Source organism: Apodemus sylvaticus, chromosome 10 (genome assembly GCF_947179515.1).
Source record: "Apodemus sylvaticus chromosome 10, mApoSyl1.1, whole genome shotgun sequence".
Taxonomy (NCBI): domain Eukaryota; kingdom Metazoa; phylum Chordata; class Mammalia; order Rodentia; family Muridae; genus Apodemus; species Apodemus sylvaticus.
This window is the reverse complement of record NC_067481.1, coordinates 98,946,539-98,968,656: the sequence shown is the minus strand read 5'-3', so window position 1 is coordinate 98,968,656 and position 22,118 is coordinate 98,946,539. Positions and strand designations below refer to the sequence as shown.

At 40.1% G+C, this 22,118-nt stretch overlaps 1 protein-coding gene across 2 annotated transcripts in view; it reads left to right on the top strand.

The window, feature by feature from the left end:
* Crebbp (CREB binding protein) overlaps positions 1–22,118 on the top strand; it is a 128,915-nt gene that overhangs the window by 16,710 nt on the left and 90,087 nt on the right. For both annotated transcript variants that reach the window (XM_052197509.1, XM_052197508.1), the window contains exon 2: positions 14,856–15,565. In XM_052197509.1, coding sequence (XP_052053469.1) covers positions 14,856–15,565 — 710 coding nt within the window. The remainder of the gene's footprint in view (positions 1–14,855; positions 15,566–22,118) is intronic.

Genomic DNA, 22,118 nt, shown 5'->3' with positions numbered 1-22,118 from the left:
CTACACTAAGCAGTACAAGTCAGTTTCCTACTTGGTTATCTTAAGAATACTTATGTTAATCTCAGGTCTTTCGATTAATTAAATTTGGAATTATGAAACACTGAAACTATCCCAGAAGTCTGGTAAGAAAAGGGGTCCTCTCTGAAGTATAATTGAGCTCCCTGTTCTAGTTGATCTGGAAAGGACTGATTATTGCAGAAGGGGTGGATAGTGCAGAAGGCAGGACTGTTTGAAAGTCATTAAATAAAAGGTCAGGAGGGAGAACGAAGATGGAAATTAAGTCTTTTTTAGGGATAAAAGATGTATGATAGGGCGCGCGCACAGGTTGAACAGTCTCTAGAAATGTTTTTAGGAAGTTGAACTAGGGATTTCAAAACATAAGTCCAAATAAAATCAATGAATTAATTGATTCATTGGTTGCATTCCAGTGGTTTGAGTCTACTTGTGTATACCAGGAATTCTACTACCTCTATATTTCAAAATACCCACCTTTTTTTAAGAAAAAAATCTCCACATGAGTCAGTGAGACAGTTCCTGCTGCCAAGTTGAGTTTAATCCTTAAGATCCACCGAGGAGAGAAGCAACGGCTATAAGTCGTCCTCATATATACGTACCTCCCCACATGTGCCTGTGTGCACATACACACATACATTCACACACAAAAGTGAAAAACTAATAAATTCACATAGACGCATATTTTTATTTGTAGTTGTGAGACATAGATAAAGTGTGACTGTATTTTGCCAGTAGCTTTGGTTGTCACTTCCTTTGTTGCACTCTTCCTCTTGTACAGTCTATATTAGTGGTTTCTTATTGATGATGCATTACTGGAAAGAACCAGTGTCTGATTTGTTTTGTTTTGTTTTAAATGATATCAGATTTCTGGATGTGAGCAATATTTATAGTTCTGTATTTTAGATACAAATTATTACATGTAGATTGTCATATTTATTTAGAAAAAAGTTCATCTTTAAAGTACCCCTTTCCATCATTTTAAGCCCTTGTGAAAACAATATTTAAAGCTAATGTTGAATCTATTTCATGTTTTATCCTCTCAATAGCGAAGTCCAGCTGGAACTTGGAGCACCTGGAGCCATTGCATTTGTTATCATGGGTGCTGAAGCTGATCACTGGGCCTGAGCAGCTACAGTGAGGAGACCACCTTAAAAATACCAGTTTTCATAACTACTTACACTAGTAGTTAACAAGGCTCAGAAGTCAGGAGTGAAGTCTTCCTCCATTCTTCACCTCTTATCTCTCAGGTGACAGGTGTGCCTGAACAGTTAGTGCCTGATTCCTTCTCCCTCCTCACCTTTTCATTCCTGACCAAGGGAGTGTGTTTTGTACATGTGTTAGTACTCGAAGAGCTGCCATATCATCTTCTAGTCTGATGTTTTACTGTTTGAGCTCCCACTGATGGATATCTAGGTATTTCTAATTTTTTCTTTCACAAATGGTACTTTAATGTAAAGCCCTGTGAAGTTAATTGTGCAAATAAACCTGTAGAACAGACAGATCCTAGATATGATAGTTAGTTAAAGGCCATGTGCATTTGTAAATTTTTTCCTCAGGTTTCTTTTTAAACAAAAAAATTACACTTGTTTACTTATTTGTAAGTAAACACAGCAGGGCCATCTGTGAAGGTGAGAGGATAACTCTTGGGACTGCGTTTTCTCTCTCACTACCTGTATCCTGGGTATTGAGCCCAGGTTCTTGGCCTTGGGGGCAGGAATTTTTACCCATTGAGTCATCTTTTCAAAGCTCCTTTTTCTGCATCTTTGTCTCTCTCTGTCTCTCTGTCTCTCTGTCTCTGTCTCTCTCTCTCTCTCTCTCTCTCTCTCTCTCTGTGTGTTGTTGATGGTTTCTCTTTGTAGACCAGGCTGACCTTGAACTCAGAGATCTGCCTGCCTCTGCCTTCTAAGTGCTGGGATTAAATATATGTGCCACCACATCTGGCTTAAAACTTGATTTTTTAAAATCACATTTGCTGTGTGTGCACGTGTGTGTAGATGTACGCATGGCTATGTTTCCAGTGGCAGAGAACAGCTTGTAAAAGTCAGTTCTCTTACCATGCAGGGTCCCAGGCATTAAATCTAGGTTGTCAGGCATGGCAACAAATGCCTTTAAGTGCTAAACTATCTTGTTAGTCTGCATTTTTTTAAAAAGATTTATTTATTATTTATGTATATGAGTACACTGTAGCTGTCTTCAGACACACCAGAAGAGGCCATCGGATCCCATTACAGATGGTTGTGAGCCACCATGTGGTTGCTGGGAATTGAACTCAGGATCTCTTGAAGAGTAGCCAATGTTCTTAACCGCTGAGTCATCACTCCAGCCTGCTGCCATGCATTTGTAATTAAAATTATTGGTGTGTGTGTGTGTGTATGTGTATGTGTGTATGTGTGTGTGTGTGAAATGACACATGTGAAAGTCCGAGGACAACTTTGGAATTGGTTCTCTTCTACTCTTGTGGATTCGGGGAGTTAAACTCAGGCTGTCAGACTTGTATGTGGCAAGCACCTTTAGCACCTGAGCTAGTTTGCTGCTTCGGTAATTTTGATTTAATAACATTTTCCACCAAAAGCATGTATGTTAATGAAGTTTTTTTTTTCTTTTTTGGTTGTTTTTTGTTTTTTGTTTGTTTTTTTGAGACAGGGTTTCTCTGTGTAGCTCTGGCTGTCCTGGAACTCACTCTGTAGACCAGGCTGGCCTTGAACTCAGAAATCCACCTGCCTCTGCCTCCCAATAATGAAGTCTTAAAACTTTAAAAAACAGCATGTATGTGCTCAGTGTAAACATCTCTAAGTGGTCTATTTATATTTGTTGATACAGTTTAGTAATTAATACATTTTTTTCTTTTTAGTTTTTAGACATGGTTTTATTATTTAGTTCAGACTGTCCTTGAACTTTTGGTGATCACCCTGCTTTAGCCTTTAATACTGAGGTATATTGTAGACATAAACTAACAACACAGGCTCAGTGCTCAATCGATTGAGCTGGCAATTCTGTCCTTTTGTGCCTCTTAACTTTTATGGGGGGGGAGGTGATTTTATTTTATTTTTTTTATTTTATTTTATTTTTTTTTTGAGATACAGACTGGTCTGGACCTTGCAGCAGCCTTAGCCTCCCATGTGCTGGGATTCCAATCCAAGACACCTAACCCAATAATAGTTTCTTATATGTTTATTTACTCATTTATTATTGATGTTATTGTAGTTTTGGGAATTGAACCCAAGGCCTAACACATACTAGGCAAAGCTTTCTATACCACTGAGACATTCCCGTGTTTAATGGAGTATTTTTGTACTAAATGGATTGTTTTGAACACTCAGTAGCCCATGACATCTGTATTCTATATTGTGACATCTAAATTTGTTTAACATTGGGGATATGTTCTGTGTCATTTTCTCCTGATTTTGTAACTCACAGCTATTGGCCTAAAGACTTGGCCTGCTGGTGTCTGTTTGCCTAAGTGGTTGCAGAGTCTGAGTTAGCTAGGATCTTAGTGTTCACTTCTGCCGGGGATCATTTCTACAGTTGTAGCTGAGCCCACATTCCTCTTCTTCTAGGACTGTTTGACAAGATAATCTCTCCCCAGCGATTGGTTGAGTTGTAGCTTGAGCAGGCACCTGATTCTAGTATTTCCCTGGGGTTGAGTCCCTTTCAGCCATGCAGCAGAACACAGCCCCTTCTTCCTATCCTAGCTCCAGACAATCAAGGTAACTAGCAGGGCCTTCTAGGTCATGTACTGTAGTTCTAGTGTCCTGCTGCTGTAACAGCTGCTTCCTGTATCATCCTTGTATTTATGAAGGTTTTCCTCTATTCCTCAGGGCTGAGGAAGGTAGTGAACACACTACATTGAAACAAACTTAAGCTGTTTTAGTAGTCTGAATGGCATTACTGTATGACTGTTAAGTCTATGGAATTAATATAGGAGGATGATACTTTCTAGGACTTGATGGTTTAGGGCATAACAAAGAACATTCAGATAAATCAGTCTTGGGTTAAGTTTTGATTTGTTTTATGACGAAGTCTTGTTAAGTATCTCAGGCTGGCCTTGAACTTAAGATTCTCTTGCCTCCATCTCCTTAAAGCCCTGCATTGTGTGTTATACTGTGCTTGTTTTGGAATCTTTTTTTTTTTTTTTTAAGATTTACTTTTTCTTTTTTATGTACATGAGTACACTGTGGCTGTCTTCAGACACACCAGAAGAGGGCCTCAGATCCCATTACAGATGGTTGTGAGCCACCATGTGGTTGCTGGGAATTGAACTCAGGACCTCTGGAAGCAGTCAGTGCTCTTAACCACTGAGCTTTCATCTCTCCAACCCTGTCTTGGATTCTTTTTTGGTTTTTCGAGACAGGGTTTCTCTGTGTAGCCCTGGCTGTCCTGGAACTCACTCTGTAGACCAGGCTGGCCTTGAACTCAAAAATCCACCTACCTCTGCCTCCAGAGTGCTGGGATCAAAGGTGTGTGCCACCACCGCCCGGCTTGTCTTGGATTCTTTAAGTGGGAAGTTAAACAATGTTCAATGAAACAAGCTTTCCTGTTATCATAGTGGTCGTGACAATATCTTTTCTAAGTCAAATCATTCTTAAAAATTATATCAAGTATGTTTTTTGTTTTCTTTTCTTTACATTTATTTTGAGACAAGTCTTACTCTAAACTGCTGCTAGCTTGGGGCTTTCTGTGTAACACTGACTGGCCCCAGACATATTGGCAAGCCTCAGCCTCCCAGTTGGGATCTTAGGTCTTCATCACTATACCTGACTTTAAAGAGGATTTAAAAAGGTTTTTATTGTTTTGTTTTTTTATTACATTATTTATCTATTTAGAGTGTGTATGTGTATACAACATGTAGGTTGGGGGGGGCACATTTAGTTTGTCAGGCTTGGCAGGAAACAGTTTTTCCCAATGAGCCATTTTTGCCAACCCCATAAAAGTACATTTTTAAAAGTACATTATAGTGTAAATCCTCTGTGATTTACACTATACTTTGTAAGGTTCTATGTTTTTTTGTTTGTTTGTTTGTTTCATTGATTTCAGTGAATACCTTGCTTGGTTTCCTTCTGTCTGCTTGGAGAGGTGTAGTTAGTGTGTGTGATATAAATACTTTTAAGTACTTTTGAAGCGGCTTGTCACTTTAGAGTGCCTCTGAATGGAGTCTTCTGTAACATGACTTATCAAACACTGACATAGCCCTGACAAGTCATTTCTGCGAAGAGGGACGGTCCAGGGCAGGTGTCTTGTTCTCCACTCTAGGGAGGGCTAAGGAAGGAAGCCACAGTGGAGCCAGTCTCTAACAGATTTGTTATTCTGAGGAGAGATGAGATGAAACTTTTTATACAGAGCACTATTAAAATGAAAAGCTGGGCATGGTGGTACATGATTTTAATCCCAGCCTTTGAGAAGCAGAGATAAAAGAATATCTGTGACTTCGAGGTCAGTCTGGTCTACGTAGTGAGTTCCAGGATATTGTGAGTTCCTGTCTCAAGAAACAAACACCCAACCAATAAAGTAAACAAAAAACCAACCAACCAAACAAGCCAGAATGAATTAAAACATTAGTATTCTGTAGTAATTATATGATAGCATATCTGCATAAAAGCCTGAATTTCAGAAGATTTTAGAAAGAGATGTTTTAATTATCTCTTAACAGTCACTGATGAAAAAGAAGTTCAGTGTCTTTTGGGAACTTGTATAATTGCATGGATAAACTTATCCTGGTGTAGTTGCTTCCTCCCAACCCTGTCATTGGAGATGTATTCTGTTATATATTTGTATAATTACTAAGGATATCCAAGGCTAAGTAAGCCTCATTTCTTCCAGAATGGTCACAAGTCATTCAGGCTGAGAATGTAGTAGTCGTTGACCCTGTCCTGGACAGGTGTGAGTGCTGGGATAGTGACAGTTACAGTCTTAAGTTGAGCTCAGTAATAACTGGTGTTTATTGAGCTCTTACTACATGCTAGGCTCCAGGTACCCAGTTTATTACTGAGTTCCCTCATGTATATCCTGTGGACAGTTTGCCTGTATACTCTTATCTTGCCAAGGAAAGCATGGTCCAGTCAGGGAGACAGCAGTGATGGTTGCTGTCATTTCAGCCCAGGCCCACTGTGCTCATCTCACTATACCAGACAGCCCTTCCTGTTTGTGTATAAAGAGTAATACTTTAATAAATACACTGAGAAAGTACAGGATGGTCCCCATCAAAGTATCTACCCAGCTGTCTTTAAATATGTATTTTCTAGTATGTCTTACCCCAAGTCTTCAAAAAAATGTTTTAACTTGGTCCAGCTGGAGGGCAGCCTAGTCTACATAGTCAGGCCAGGCAGAGTTACACAATAGGACACTGTCTCAGACAGACAGGACACCAAAAACAGACCCTGAATCTTAAAATTAACAAAAGCATATTTTATCATATATGACATCAAAGCTTTTATACGTATGTGTATGTATGTGAATATGTATAATATACACACACACACACACACACACTGTGTGTGTGTGTGTGTGTGTGAGAGAGAGAGAGAGAGAGAGAGAGAGAGAGTGAGTGTGAGTGTTGGACTGGTTTGATTGAGCTAATAGACATACATTACCTCGTATTGTACCCAGGAGTGATTAGGGAATTAAATTTTTCTTTTTACTTTTCCAGGGTGGCAGAGTAGAAGTGTTCAGCTTTTAAAATATTTGAGACTCAAAACACTTGAGTACTCAGTTTTAGTTCAAGTAAATATCAAAAGAAAAACTAGAGGATTCTGGAAAATGAAAGAAAACAGATATTTTTCATAGATAATAGAAAGAAATAAAGAATGGATGGGACACAAAATACTCCCAAGAACGCCCTTCAGTCCTGGAATTAGGGGAAATTCTAGGGTAACAAAACAGTCTTGGGCTGGAGAGATGGTTCAACAGTTAGGAACCTTTGCTGCTTTTGGAGAGGACCACAGTTTAGTTCCCAGCATTCCCACTGGTTGGCTTACAACCAGGGACATGTAGCTCAGCTCTAGGGGATCCAAGGCCGCGTTTTTGGCATCTGAAGGCATGCGCACTTATGTGTACATACCTCTTCCCTTCATATTCACATAATTAAAATGGAAAAAAACCCAGCATCTATTTCTCTCACTACCATTTCTTCCTCTGTGGCTAGCCTTTGTGTCAGCCTCTGGATCCAGGCTCATGGATGCTGAGGTGTAGCCAGAGTGAAGGAGTCTAGGACACCAGAACTTCCTGGAATCTAAGTGGAAAGGGAAAGATGAGCTAAACAATGTAACATTCCAAGAGAGTTTATTACTTTTGTTTTGTTTTAAAATATAGTAATGTTAAGATTACTACTTTATAAGTTTTTCTAGATAAGAACTTGCTAAAATTGGCTTTGTATAATTGATGTACACATGATGTTTATTAAGTGCCTAATACTAACATTTTATGCCAAGGCACTCAGTTGACAGTGGAGAGCTAAACACACAACTTCTCGGTGCTGTCACTGAGATTGAGTTAAAAAGTGAAGTTGGTAGTATCATTGTAACAACTTGTTTGGTATGCCTGTGGAGCATAAGCGCTCACTCTCTGGCCAGCAGAGGTATAAGAAGATGGCTCTTCATCATGCTTTGATGCAAATGCCAGTTCTGTCAGTTCAGAAAAATCGGGCCTTCAAATGTAATGCAAAATAAAACAAAAGGTCTTAAGATAGTACTGCATTTTTGGCTTTAAATTTTTGTTGTGTTTGTATGTGTGTATGTTGCATATATATTTGTACGTGTTTGTGAAGGTCAGAGGCCCTTTTCTGAAACGGGCTTACTTGAGGCTCATTAACCAGGCTGGCCAGCCAGTGAGTCTCAGCTCTGCCTGTGCTTCCCAGTGCTAGGGTGAATAATACTCTACCTTCCTTTTTTTTTTTTTTTCTCTCTCTCTTTGAGTGCTAGGGTTTGAACTTTGGTCTTCCATGCTTATTCAGCAAGTATTTCACTGACTGAACTATCTCTCAAGCCCCTATTTATATTGATTATTTGATTTTTTTTTTTTGAGACAGTATCTCATGTAGCATTGACTGGTTTTGAAATCTTGATTTTCCTCTCTTTATCTTTCAAGTGCTGTAATTATGTATCATGTATGCTGTGCTAGGTAAGAAAAGAGGGTATTTTAGAAACTCCAAAGAAGGTATGTTTGTGTGTGATTTGATGACTGGTGTAGATTTGTTACTGCTGTCAGACATTATTGCCTGCACACATTGATTCAGCCACTTCCCTGCGTTTGGTTGGTTGTTTGGGGTTCTGAGAATTTAATCCAGGACCAGTAGATTTAAACCAGTAGACAGTGTTCTGCTGCTGAGCTGTAGCTTTCCTCCCCGTTTATTTTTTTATTTTTAAGTTTTTAAGTTGGTAAATTGCCAAAGCCTTGAGCTTTCATTCTGTGTCAGCCCCCTGAGTAATTTGGATTACAGTTGTGTATTTCTACACTTGGGTCTTATTAAGGACAGTCTCACTGTGTTGGTAATCTTCTGGATGCTGCCTTCTGAGCGGCTAAGACTATAGTCATAGACCTTTGTGCTTAGCCACTCCTGGCGGTTGATTCTGTGAAATGAGCAGTTTTCTTTTCTCCTAGTACCTGGCAGTATTTTGTTCATTGTTAAATTTGAGATACTGATACTTCTCATGGTCTTTTTCTCTTCATTCACTCCTCCCCTTCCCTCCTCCTTACCTTCTTGCCTTCTCCCCACCTTTCTCTCCCTCCTTCCCCTCTCCCTTCCCTCCTTCTTACATTTCTCTTCTTTCTCTTGAGCCAGCCCTAGGTTTGTTCTGGCTCTTCTATGTAGAATCTTGCTCCATAGCCCAGGCTGGTCTGTAACTTGCAAACCTCTATCAGCCTTGTCAGTGCTGAGTTTGTAGGTGGGTGCCCACCTCTTCTGGCTCACAGCTCAGGTAGGGTACCATTTTGGGTGTTCTCAAGTGATGCCTGAGCAAGGTCTACAAACTTGAATTGGATTTCTGAGCTAGCAGTGAAGTGTCCTTTGTTTTACTTGGCTGTCACTTCCTGTCTTCAGGCCTTACCCTTGTCTCTTTTCACACATGTACCTCCTTGGCTTCACAGTGTTTCAGTAGAAATGGGGAAACTGTAGCTCGTTTTCTAGTTGTCAAGCTTGTTTAAAGGGCTGGACTTCAAGTTGATAGACAGGGAGCCTCAGCATTGGGAACATTTTGTTTGTTTTGTTTTTGTTTTTTTTCGAGACAGGGTTTCTCTGTGTAGCTCTGGCTGTCCTGGAACTCACTCTGTAGACCAGGCTGGCCTCAAACTCAGAAATTCGCCTGACTCTGCCTCCCAAGTGCTGGGATTAAAGGCATGCTCCAGCACCGTCCAGCTGGGAACATTCTTGTCTCTAGCCATGAAGTGTGACAGGAGATATTGGTATTTGATGTGTGACCTCGACTTCTGCTTAGGGAAAGGGCCTGGAAGGAGAGTGTCCCTTTCCCTGTGCAGCTTCAGCTTTGCATCCTCCCAGGCTTTGGTGACGGTGTCTGGGGTTGGAAGTGGGAGCTCTGGGCTGAAATGTAGGGACTTGAGATAGGACAGATTACTACTGTCTCTCAACTCACGGTTGGACACTATGGTGTGCAGAAAGCCTAGTGTGCTTTGTCACACAGCTGGGTATTGGCTCACCACTTTCACTTGCTTTTGATTTTTTTTTAAAATAGAAGATATGGAGAAGTGGTAGGAAGAGGAGTGATAGTTTGTCTGCAGAGATAGTTTGTCTTTCAAAAGAGCCAGACCCCGAGCGTGAGGCTATGTTTCTTATGGGGAGGGGTGTCGTCCCCTACTCCTTATGGAAGGGAAGTCAGCCTGGTTTACATACCTACTTTGTGAGTTCCAAGCCAGTCAGGAGTACATAGTGAGATGCTGTCTCAAAACAAAACAACAACAATAAAATAACCCAAAGACACACCTAGGACATTTGGTTGTACACATTCATATGTTTGAACTCGAAGATGAGAATGCAGCAATTGCTCAACTCCTACTGTTAATGTTTGGATTGAAAATAGATGAGACAGGGTGGTGGTGGTTGCACCCTTTAATCCTAGCATTTAGGAGACAGAGGCAGGCGGATCTCTGAGTTCCAGGACAGCCGGGACTACAGAGAAAAGTGATCAACAAAGACAAAAGGGAACTGGCTAGTAAAAACTGAAACCAAAGTAGTTATCAGGGAAAATACTCACAATAATAAAAGTGTTTGTGCATTTGTTAAGTAGTAGAACACTATGTAAATGAAGTCTGATTGTTGTGTGGTAGAGTGGTTGGCAAGTCAAAATTTGTTAAGAATGAATTTGTGCTTAAGGTTTTTTTATTTAATTTTAATTTTTGATTTTTTTTTTTTTTTTTTTTTTTTTGGATTGGGCTTGACTATGTAGTTTTCGCTGTTTTGGAACTCACAGAGATCTTTTTGCCCCTGCCTGCCCCTCTTTGTCTTCAGGGGATTATAAATTAATCCCTATCTGCAGCACATGATTTACTAGTCCATCTTTTGTCATTTTATAACTCTTCTATGTGATTGTCTCTTCTTTATAGATGAGGGTGTTAGGATGAAGAAAAGAAATAGTTTGCACCACAGACACTGCCAGGTGTTACATAGGGACCTGAACTCCTAGGTTCAGCATTTCCATTGCTAGCAAGCAGGGGTCCTGACATGACCCTTAGGAATTTGCTAGACATTTCTTTTGATTTTATTTCCTCTTTTTTTTCCTTGTTTCAGAAACAATGGTAGCTCAATCTCTGAGTACAATAACTAAAACCTAATCTTGTAAACCTTAATAAAATATGATCCCTCTGGTGGCGGATCCTTGTGGATCCACCATGATACTAGGAAACACTGACAGCTACATCTTACCCCTCTGCTGTCCTGGTTCCAAAAGACTTGTTTTATTTCCTGTTCTTTTGTCTTCATCTCCCTTTTCTGGGAAGAGTGCTTGAGATGCTTGCAAGAGTCCATAGAAAATTCTTAGGTTGCTGCAAACTTAACATATTTGAATTGTGTTTGCTGATTCAGTGTTTGACATGGTCTCCTCATCCCCATCCCAGGCAGATAGAAGGAAATCTGATTTTACCAAATACTTGACCTAACTGGTTTGGATGAAGTTCTATTTTCTTGGTAAAAGATTGAGGAGAACTACATTGAAAAAGGGAGATTGCAGAAGTGCTGGCTGGGGCTAGAGTCTAGTGCTGATTACTCAGGAGAGCCTTCTGGGTGGTTTGCCCTCCCAGGATCAGATTCCCTTCTTGAAATTGACCATGAGAGGCACCCTGTACGAAGGAATTTCTGCAAAATGATTGGCTGGAAAGATAGCTCAGTTAAGAATGGGTACTGCTGTTGACCAGTGGCACAAGCTTTTAATCCCAGCACTCAAGAGGCAGAGTCAGGCGGACCTCTTGAGTTTACATAGATTCTAGGACAGCCAGGGCCACACAGTTAAACTCTGTCTTAAAAAGCCAAAGCCAAAGGAGTTTGGTTCCAAACCCCCATGTTGACTGGCTTACTCCAGCTCTCCTCTGGTCCTCTCCAGGGTATACACCTCTCTTCTGCCACATACATAGATTTTAAAAAGGAAGTGTTGTTGTTTTTTTTGTTGTTATTGTTTTGTTTTGTTTTGTTTTTTAAAGCACTAAATAGAGAGTAAGTGTGTGTGTGTGAGAGAGAGATATACTGTAGTATGAGGAAGTAAAGTCTGGAAGGCAGCACATAAAATACTGCCTATAGTAGAAAGGGTTTATTGTGAATTTGACACATGTATTGTGACTGTATAAAGAGATGGTCTTACTGGCATACTGAAGTCCTTAGACTTTACTGTTCACAATTTGGTCTATAGTACTTGCTGTAAAGCCCATCTATCTGTGTGTGCTCCTTCTGCACTTAGTACCTCATTTAGTATAATAAGGATAATATACAGCTGTGTGCTAGAACGGGTTGCCAGGCTAGTGGGTTCAGAGAATGTTAGGGGTTAAAAGATGACTTGGCACTTCTGTTGGGAAAGCCTGAAGAAAGTCTGCACAGTTGTGATTGAGTATCTGTGTGGAGCTGGAGCATGATTTCCAGCCAAGAGAGGATACAGAAGGATTACTGATCTACATGGCCTCTCTAGCTTGTGTTAATCACTAAAAAATAGCGTGTATTCAGAGGTGCTGGCTAGAACAGCTGAATTAAAAGTTCAGGTAAATGGTTTTAACTCTACAAAGTGTATTTTCTCCTAAAACAAGGTATTTGAAGGTAGGAAGTTCCAGGGATAGATAATCCAACAGTCCAGATTTTACCAATTTAGTTGTTAATAATATTTACTTTGGCCGGGCAGTGGTGGCACCCGCCTTTAATCCCAGCACTTGAGAGGCAGAGGCTGGTAGTCTCTGGGTTCAAGGGCAGCCAGTTCTACAGAGAAACCCTGTCTTGGAAAATCAAACTAAACCAAAACTTACTTTATGTAGTTTTTTTATTGGTTGTTTTATTTATGTATTCCCTTCCCAGTTTCCCCTCCAGAAACTTCTCCCTTCCCCCTTATCTTATTTCTTAATTTTGTGTGTATGGTGGTGGTGGTGGGGGGGGGGGTGCTTCTGTGAAGGCTGAAAACATTAGATCGTTTTGGAGCTGCAGTTACAGGCTCTTGTGAGCTGTTTGATGTGGGTTCTGGTAATTAAACTTGGGATCTTCTGGAAGACCAGTACATGGTCTTAACTATTGAGCCATTTCTTCAGCCTTCTCAATTACATTTCTAACTTAGATGCTGCCTTTTTTTTTTTTCTTCTGTCCCCATCTACAGTGTGGATGGATGGTGTTGACTTTGCTTCTGGTTGCAAGATGAACTTGCAATAGGGAAGAACTTTTAACAGACGATCTTGGCTAAGATGTTCAGCTTCCGGTGGGATTGTGGTTCCTGCCCCAGAATTTGGTCTTGGTACTTGATTTATCTGCCTACTTTTCCGCCTGTGGCCAGGGGAGATGCTACCCTTCCTCAAAGCAAGCTCTTAGGCAGCCACCTCAGAACCCCATGGGTTCGTCTACAGGGAAAGGTGGTGGTGGCAGAAGAGGATTGGGCAGCTAGAATGCATGATCTGTTACCCTGGACGAAACATTCTTAAATTTCTAAAGGCGTGGCAGATGGGTGTTAAGCTTAAAGAAAGATAACCTCCAAACTTACTATTGCACTCACTACCTCACTGAGTTGCCAGTATTTACCATTAGCCATTGTCTAATCTCACTTTAGTGCTATGTATTTATACTTTACTACTTTCATGCTTTTCAGTATCATACATATATATTCTTATATTTCTATAGTCATCATAATTACTTAAAACATTTTTATAATGTATGAATGTTTATTAAGCTTTGTACTAGTAATAGCTATTTCTTGGTTTGTTTCAAGATAGGGGTTTCTCTGTGTGGCCTTGGCTGTCCTGGAACTCGCTCTATAAACCAGGCTGGCCTCAAACGCAGAGATTCACCTGCCTCTGCTTTTTCAGTGCTGGGATGAAAGATGTGAGCTACCGCAGCCAGACTGTAAAAGTTAATTCTTATTACGTTTATATTACTGACAGACCTCAGTGATATCCATTCATTAATTCATCTAGTACCCATAGCACCCCTACTTCTATAGGAGTCATTATTGCTCTATCTTCCAGATGAGGAGAGTGAGATACAGAAAGGCTTCGTTAGGTTCCCAGACTGTACAGCTAGCGTGGAGACTTAGTTGGGGTTCTGGTACATTATCTGTATTCATTAGGTTGAATTGCCTTTAGTTATTGCTATTTCGATTTCTTTTTTCCTTCCTGTTACAGATAACATTGTGGTGGGTGTAGTTGGCACACTTTATTCTTTGCATTTGCCTAGACAAGCGGCTGGCTGAGGGGCACACTGGAGATTGAGGAGTGAAGAAGAGGTGGTGCAAGTGGAACCAGGCTGTGGAGAGGGTCACTGTGAACGGAGCCAGAGGAGGGAATGGCTTGTAGTCCAGTTTGTTGTTGACCAAGAATACTGTGTACTGGATCACCTTCCTCTGGGATGGTTGGCTGCTTTTATGCCTTACAGGGAGTCACTGCGCTCTTCATTTTCCTGTGTGATCATTTGTCTCATATAGTGTAAAGATCGTTAAGGTTTAACTATGTCTTAACCACTTTTTAGTTTCCATATTTTTATACATGTATCTTCAGCCCTTTGAAAACCACTAATGTTATTTTCTAGTATATTTTAAAAAAACAGTTTGACTTTCAGATATGCAATTATGTAGGTTGAGTTTAATTTCCCCTAATTTGCTATTCATAGAACTGCATGTCTAATTACTTTTTTGTGTGTCTGCTTTTCATTTTTTGACCTCATGTAGCTCAAGATGGCTTTGAACTCTGTATTTCTAATTACCACAATTGGCTTTGAGCTGATTCTCCTGTTTCCACTGCCACGTGCTGGGATTACCTGTGTGTACCACCGTCCTCAGATTTGCATTCTTCTTTTTTTAGTATTTGCATTCTTCAAAGCATCTTAATAGTTTAGTGAATTTTTAAAAACTCATTATTACACTTTAATTTGTGTATCTTTGTTTTTCCTCATGCCATATTATTTAATTACTGTTTTAGAATATGTTTTTTTTTTTAGAAAAAGAGTTGGCCCTTTTCTCATTATTGTTTAATGTCTCCTTTTTCTGAATTTGAAAAAAAAAATCTTGTTTTATCTTCCCAAGTAGTGTTTCATTATTGGTTTAATACTACTCTTAAGACATGCTGGTAGTCTGTGTGAAATGTTCCATTAGGTTAAATTCTAATGACATGACAGAGAGCTGTTATGTTTTCTTAGATTCTCATTTCCATTTCTGCTTAATTTCTAGATTTTGGATCATTGTTTGACTTGGAAAATGATCTTCCTGATGAGCTCATCCCCAATGGAGAACTAAGCCTTTTGAACAGTGGGAACCTTGTTCCAGATGCTGCGTCCAAACATAAACAACTGTCAGAGCTTCTTAGAGGAGGCAGCGGCTCTAGCATCACCCCAGGGATAGGCAATGTGAGTGCCAGCAGCCCTGTGCAGCAGGGCCTGGGTGGCCAGGCTCAGGGGCAGCCGAACAGTACAAGCATGGCCAGCTTAGGTGCCATGGGCAAGAGCCCTCTGAACCAAGGAGACTCATCAACACCCAACCTGCCCAAACAGGCAGCCAGCACCTCTGGGCCCACTCCCCCTGCCTCCCAAGCACTGAATCCGCAAGCACAAAAGCAAGTGGGGCTGGTGACCAGTAGTCCTGCCACATCACAGACTGGACCTGGGATCTGCATGAATGCTAACTTCAACCAGACCCACCCAGGCCTTCTCAATAGCAACTCTGGCCATAGCTTAATGAATCAGGCTCAACAAGGGCAAGCTCAAGTCATGAATGGATCTCTTGGGGCTGCTGGAAGAGGAAGGGGAGCCGGAATGCCCTACCCTGCTCCAGCCATGCAGGGGGCTACAAGCAGTGTGCTGGCCGAGACCTTGACACAGGTTTCCCCACAAATGGCTGGCCATGCTGGACTGAATACGGCACAGGCAGGAGGCATGACCAAGGTAAGTGCGCTGAAGTGCTTGAATGTTTCTTGAATGATGATGGGCATTTACTTTCAAGTAACATGGCAGAATGGGACTATGTGGCTCCTTTTTATCCCTTCTCTTGAAAGTTTCACAAGTCCATGAAAGAAACAGTTTTTGGTTTTTTTTTTTTAAATCCCTTTCAGATAAATCTCTACCTCTTCCTTCTATCTTTAAAATAAGAAAAAAAAATTTTTAGGGGGGGGGTCGTGGTGGTGGTGGTGGTAATTTGCTTTGAATTCCCATTAAGCCTAGCTTATACTCAATTTATAGCCCTCCTGCTGTAGCCTCCTAAGTGCTCAGATTAAAGGTATAATCTGTTGATTGCCAGATTTTAACTTCTGAGGAAAGTATGTAGAAATGGCACCACACAGTTGAAGGGCAGTTTCCTGAGAACTAGCTTTTTACTGCATCAGGGGATCTGGGTAAAGGACGCTTCCTTACTCAGCTGATAAAGCACACCCTCCTGCTTGCTCTTTTCTTTATATTACTTGGGAATGTGTTTACTGCCACAGTCTCCATTTTAGCCACAAAGACTCTGTCTCTAGATGGTTAGCTTCTTGCCACTGTTGACAGTGGAGAGAGGGATTTGTAGAACCTTGTATCTCAGTGAAAACATCAGAACAACGGTTCTCAAAGTGGGGTCCTCAGACCAGTGGTACGAGCATCTTCTGGGAACTTGTCAGAGAGGTAGACCCTCTCCACTGCCTTGCACACTGAAGTTGTATTGCCTCATACTCTAGGACTTTAGGTAGTTCCAGGGCCTTTCTATATGGTCTCTATCTATCTCATGTTCTAGAGAAAGGCTTGTGGAGTTTACAGCTACCAACCTTGCAACTGCTATGTATAACAGAATCTGAACTTGGAGAAGAGGGAATGGTTAGTGTCAAGATAGATGTGAAGTAGCTTAAAAAAAAAGACTGAAGAGAAGGGTACAGAGAGAGGAAGCACAGGCTGACTGCTGTTCAAGTGCCGAACTGTGCAGAGACTTTGTAATCCAAGGGTTCTAGGTATACCTAGTTTGTACAGTTCAACAAATTCCAGGTAGGACTGCGGCTTTAATGAATCCTGAAGAAGGGAAAGGGAGAAATTATTAGAATACAATTTCCTGGAGGGTTGAGGAGAATATGGTGAACTGGTATAGTCTTGATGCTATCATAGATAGATTTTTTTTTTAACTTAAGAAATAAAAAGCAAAGTATTTTCCAACATTAAAAGCGTAGTTACCTTTTTGAAAAGTTAGTAGAGGGACTTACATTATGGTTGTGCTCAGCAGAAGAATGGTTTGCTGTACCTGCGTACCCTTTGTACAGTTATATTGGAATGGTTTGCTGTACCTGCATACCCTTTGTACAGTTATATTGGAATGGTTTGCTGTACCTGCATATCCTTTGTACAGTTATATTGGAATGGTTTGCTGTACCTGCGTATCCTTTGTACAGTTATATTGGGATGGTTTGCTGTACCTGCATACCCTTTGTACAGTTATATTGGAATGGTTTGCTGTACCTGCATACCCTTTGTACAGTTATATTGGAATGGTTTGCTGTACCTGCATACCCTTTGTACAGTTATATTGGAATGGTTTGCTGTACCTGTGTACCCTTTGTACAGTTATATTGGAAGGGGGGTGTTTAATGAGCAAAATTGCCTCTTGGGAGATCAGTTGCTCAACCCTTTTAATTCATATTCCAAACTAACCAGTTAAAAAGGATTTTTTTTTTTGAGAATTGGAACTATGTTTAAAAATATACATAACATAATGCAACAGTTGTCAAACTTTTTGGTCCCCAAAATCTTAAAAATTATGAAGGACCCCACTTGGGATTTTGAGAGAGGGTCTTATTTTGTAACTTTATCTGGACTAGAATGACTGTGAAGATAGATCAGGCAGGTCTTAAACTTGTCACTGACCTCCTGCATCTGTTGTGTAAAGGTGCTATGGTTACAGAGCATCATGCCATGTAAGTCTCTTCACAACTGTAGTCACAAAAAAGTGTAGATGGATATTCCTGTGTGTATGTATGTCTATGTGTCACATGTGTGCAATGCCCATGGAGGCCAGAAGAGACTGAAACTGAAGTTATGGGTGTTTGCAAGCTGCTGTGTAGTGCTGGAAATGAACCCAGCACGCACTTAGTGACAGAGGCATCTCTCTAGCTCCTGTTTACAGGAACAATTTAAAACACCAGTCTACATTTCATTAAATATGAAGATCATTGGCATTATATATTTACAAAAGATCTGGACAATTCTATTACAGCCTAAGATGGATATGGTCCCTTGTTTGTAGTTCTTCATAGGACTGTAGTAATATCTGATTTGGTATAGGAGATGTGCTTTATGGTCTGGATACTTAGATTGTTTCGTTGTTTCACTGTTGCCATAGTTTTGTTTCAGACATATTTTATACATGTACATCTTTGTGCAAGTGAATAATAAGTGGATAAGTCTTTGGAAGTGTAGTTTTAAAAAAAATTATATGTGTCTGTGTGTATATGCTCCGTGTGTGTGTGTGTGTGTGTGTGTGTGTGTGTGTGTGTGTGTGTGTCTGCAGAGGCACATTGGAAGAGGGCATTCGATCCCTGGAGCTTGTGTCATAGGATCGTGGGAGGTACTTGTGGGTGATGGAAGCTGAACTTAAGCTCTCTGGTGGAACAGCTCTTGTTGTTCAGCCACGGTGGGGACATTTTTAATGGAAGAATATTTAAACAGACACAGGCTAGGTTTTCTGTTGTACTCTGCAGTTCTAGCATTCACAGGGTTAGGAACATTATTGCCAGGTTTAAGACCAGCCTGACACAAACATCAATTTCTAGACCATCCAGGACTACCTTTTCTAAAACAAAACCAAGTCAGGCAGTGGTGGCGCATCCTAGAACTCAGGAGGCAGAAACAGGCGGATCTCTTGAGTTTGAGGCCAGCCTGGTCTACAGAGTGAGTTCCAGGACAGCCAGGACTACACAGAGAAACCCTGTCTCGAAAAACCAAAAAAACAACCAAACAAAAAACCCAAAAAATATGGGGCTGGAGCCTGGCGTTGGTGGCGCACGCCTTTAATCCCAGCACTTGGGAGGCTGAGGCAGGCGGATCTCTGAGTTCAAGGACAGCCAGGGCTACACCGAGAAACCCTGTCTGGAAAACAAAAAAACAAACAAACAAACAAAAAAAATGGGGCTGGGGAGGTGGCCCAGCAGGTTAGAGCACTGACTGCTCTTCTGAAGGTCCTGAGTTCAAATCTCAGCACTTACATGGTGGCTCACAACCATCCATAAAGAGATCTGACGCCCTCTTCTGGTGTGTCTGAAGCTAGCTATGGTGTACTTATATATAATAAATAAATAAATCTTAAAACAAAAAAACCAACCAAGTCTTGAAAAAGAACATTTATTACTATAGATATATATTGAAAAATATTGTGCAGAGTTTACCATTACCCATGTTGAATGGACCTGCTTAAACCCTCATCAACATTGGATGTGATTACATGCTAATATTCTCATACTTGTCACTCTAGTCAAATTGTTTTTATTAGGATGTGTTCATAAATTCACAAATAATTGTTTTCTCAGATTGTTTTATATGTATGGGAGTGCATGTCTGCCTGCCTGCCTGCCTGCCTGCCTATAGTGCTAGGGACTCAACACAGGGATACATACGTTAGGTAAGGTTCTACCACAGAGCTATAGCTCTGTTTTTATTTATTACAAGTTTAAGACTTCAAGTAAATAGCTTTTCCTCTTTAATTTATCAAACTAGTCCCACACGTTTACGCCTGTCACATGTTTTGTCAAGAATATTTTTAGTTTGCATGGAAACATCCATTTTTTTCTTTTATGCTTTTAGATCATATATCTGAAAGTACTTTCCCAGTTCCAAACTATAAATGTTCTTTTGTGCTGGATGTGGTGACACTCACTTGTATCTTAACAACTTTGGGGGCAAAGATCAGGGGCTGGCTTGAGCTCTGGAGTTCTACCTCAGCGTGAACAATATAATCAAGATCTGTTGTTGCACTCATCCCCCAAAAAGAAAGGAAAAGGATTCTGTGATGCTTCTTAAGTATTTCCTGAATCTTGACCTCAGTTTTGGTTCAGGGTTGTGGCGTAGCGCTTGTTTTAGTAAGCATGAGGCCCTGGGCACTCCAACCATAGCACCATGCTTTAAGAATTCCCCCCTCACAAATAAACAAATAAACAAACAGATTCACCAAAGAAATAAGTTAATTTTGACCAAAGATAATCTAGTGTTGTTTTTTCCAACTGATAGTAGTCACAGGGTACTTTCTTTTGCTATAGTAGTCTGTCTTATGTGTATTGTGTTTTGTGCTATATACTGATCTTTGCCTGTACCTGTGCTTGAAAGTCATCGTAGCTTTTTGTTCATGGTGGTGGCATTGAACTGTCACGTGTTCTCAGCCCTGGCTGCACATTAGAATTATATGAGGAGTTTTAAAGTCTGAATCTCATTGTTGACCAATTAGGTTAGAATTTCTGGGGCATAGGCAGGACGTGGTCACCGTTTATATTCCTCAGATGATTTTCATGGCAGACAGGGTTAAGGGCTATTATTTTAGGTAAATACAAGAACTTTTTCCATCTGCAGAGGTTGGTCGTCAGTAATGTGCTTTTTACACAAGAATGAGGACCTGAATTTGATCCCTAGTATTTATCCATCTGGGTCAGGGAGGCAGAGATAACCAGATTTAGGGTTTGGTGCCAGCTAACCTAGTCGGATCAATGAACACAAGACCAGTGAAATACACTGTCAAAAAAAAAAAAAAGCAGATCAAAACAGATTCTTAAAGACAAGTGACTACTCTTTGTATAGTACATTTTTGTTGTTTCTTGGTTTATTATAGTAAATTGGGGACAAGTTCCATTTCATTTTTTGACTGTTTTAATATAGGTATTAATGTGCAGATGTCATTAGAGTCTGGCTACTTTATGAACTTTTTTTTGTTTGTTTGTTTTTTGTTTTGTTTTGTTTGGTTTGGTTTGGTTTGGCTTGGCTTTTTTGGTTTTTCAACACAGGGTTTCTCTGTGTAGCCCTGGTTGTCGTGGAACTCACTCTGTAGACCAGGCTGGCCTCAAACTCAGAAATTGGCCTGCTTCTGCCTCACAAGTGCTGGGATCAAAGGCGTGCGCCACCATCGCCGCCCGGCTTTTATGAACTTTTTATTTTACTACTTCAGCTGATTCTCTTGGGTTTTCCAAGAGAATCTTTTACATTATTGATATTTTTATTATCTCCTTGTGGATATATTTATGCTCTTGGGCATCTGTTTAGTTTCTGATTTGAATGGAAGCTTACCTAGTGTTTTAAGTAGAATGTAAGCTTTAGTTTGCAACCAAAGACAATGATGATTTTAAATGATTTTATTTTATTTATTATTATTAAATTTAAAATTAGGTCAGAGTCTTTGATAAATGTTAGGTTTTATTATACTCAATTTCTTACACCTGTAGTAATTAAGATTCTTTTGTAAGTAAAATGTTTTTGCTTTGGTTATCAGGAGATTTATTCATATTAAATTGGATCACACTTGTGATTGTAAAAATTAAAACTTAATATAATTCCTGAATTTTATTTGTGTTTCTTTAAGGTTTTTTTTTTTTTAATGATTTCTTTTTTTTTTTAACATTCATTATTTGTACAGTGTTCTACCTGCATATATGCCTGTATGCCAGAAGAGGGAACCAGATCCCATTACAGATGGTTGTGAGCCATCATGTGGTTGCTGGGAATTGAACTCAGGTCCTCTAGAAAAGTAGCCTGTGCTCTTAGCCATAGAGCCACCTCTCCAGTCCTATATTTTAGGATTTTTCTTTCTTATTGATCATGTGGGTTTTGTTTGTTTGGTGTGTGTGTGTGTTATTAGTGTTAACCAAATCAAAGAGACTTTGGAAGTTCCTTCTGTCTCCTCCTTGGGCAATTTAAGTAGTGTTGACATGATTTAATACCTTGAAGAATGTCACCTGTACAAGCTTAGGGACCTGAAGCTGCTCCATTTTCTGTCTTTGTCTTCCTTTCTGTGGAAACTTATGGCTTCTTTCTTCCAGATTAACTTGAAATCTTTTGTCAGGTTTCTGATTTTGGACTTTGATATTTGAATTGATATAGTTTCTCTCTTATTTTGGGAGAGTGTAAATTTACTTTGATTTTAAGAAAAACTCAAATATTTACTTCATTTACTTCGTGTTAAAATATATGTAGTGGCCGGAGCAAGAGCACATGCTGTTTACGTGCTGTTTTTGCAGAGGTTTCAGACTCAAGTCCCAGCGCCTATGTGGTGGCTCACAACCATTCATTACTCCAGTTCCAGGGATACAGCCAACTCTTCTGAGCTCATCTCCATAGCACTGGGAATGCATGTAGTGCATAAACATACATGCAGACAAACTTATACACATAAAGTAAACAGATCTAACGTCTGTGTGTGCATGCACACAGTAGGTACAGAAGGCTCTTGACATTTCACAGAACAAGTTAAGACACTGAATAACTTTACAATTTCAGTCAATAAGTTTTA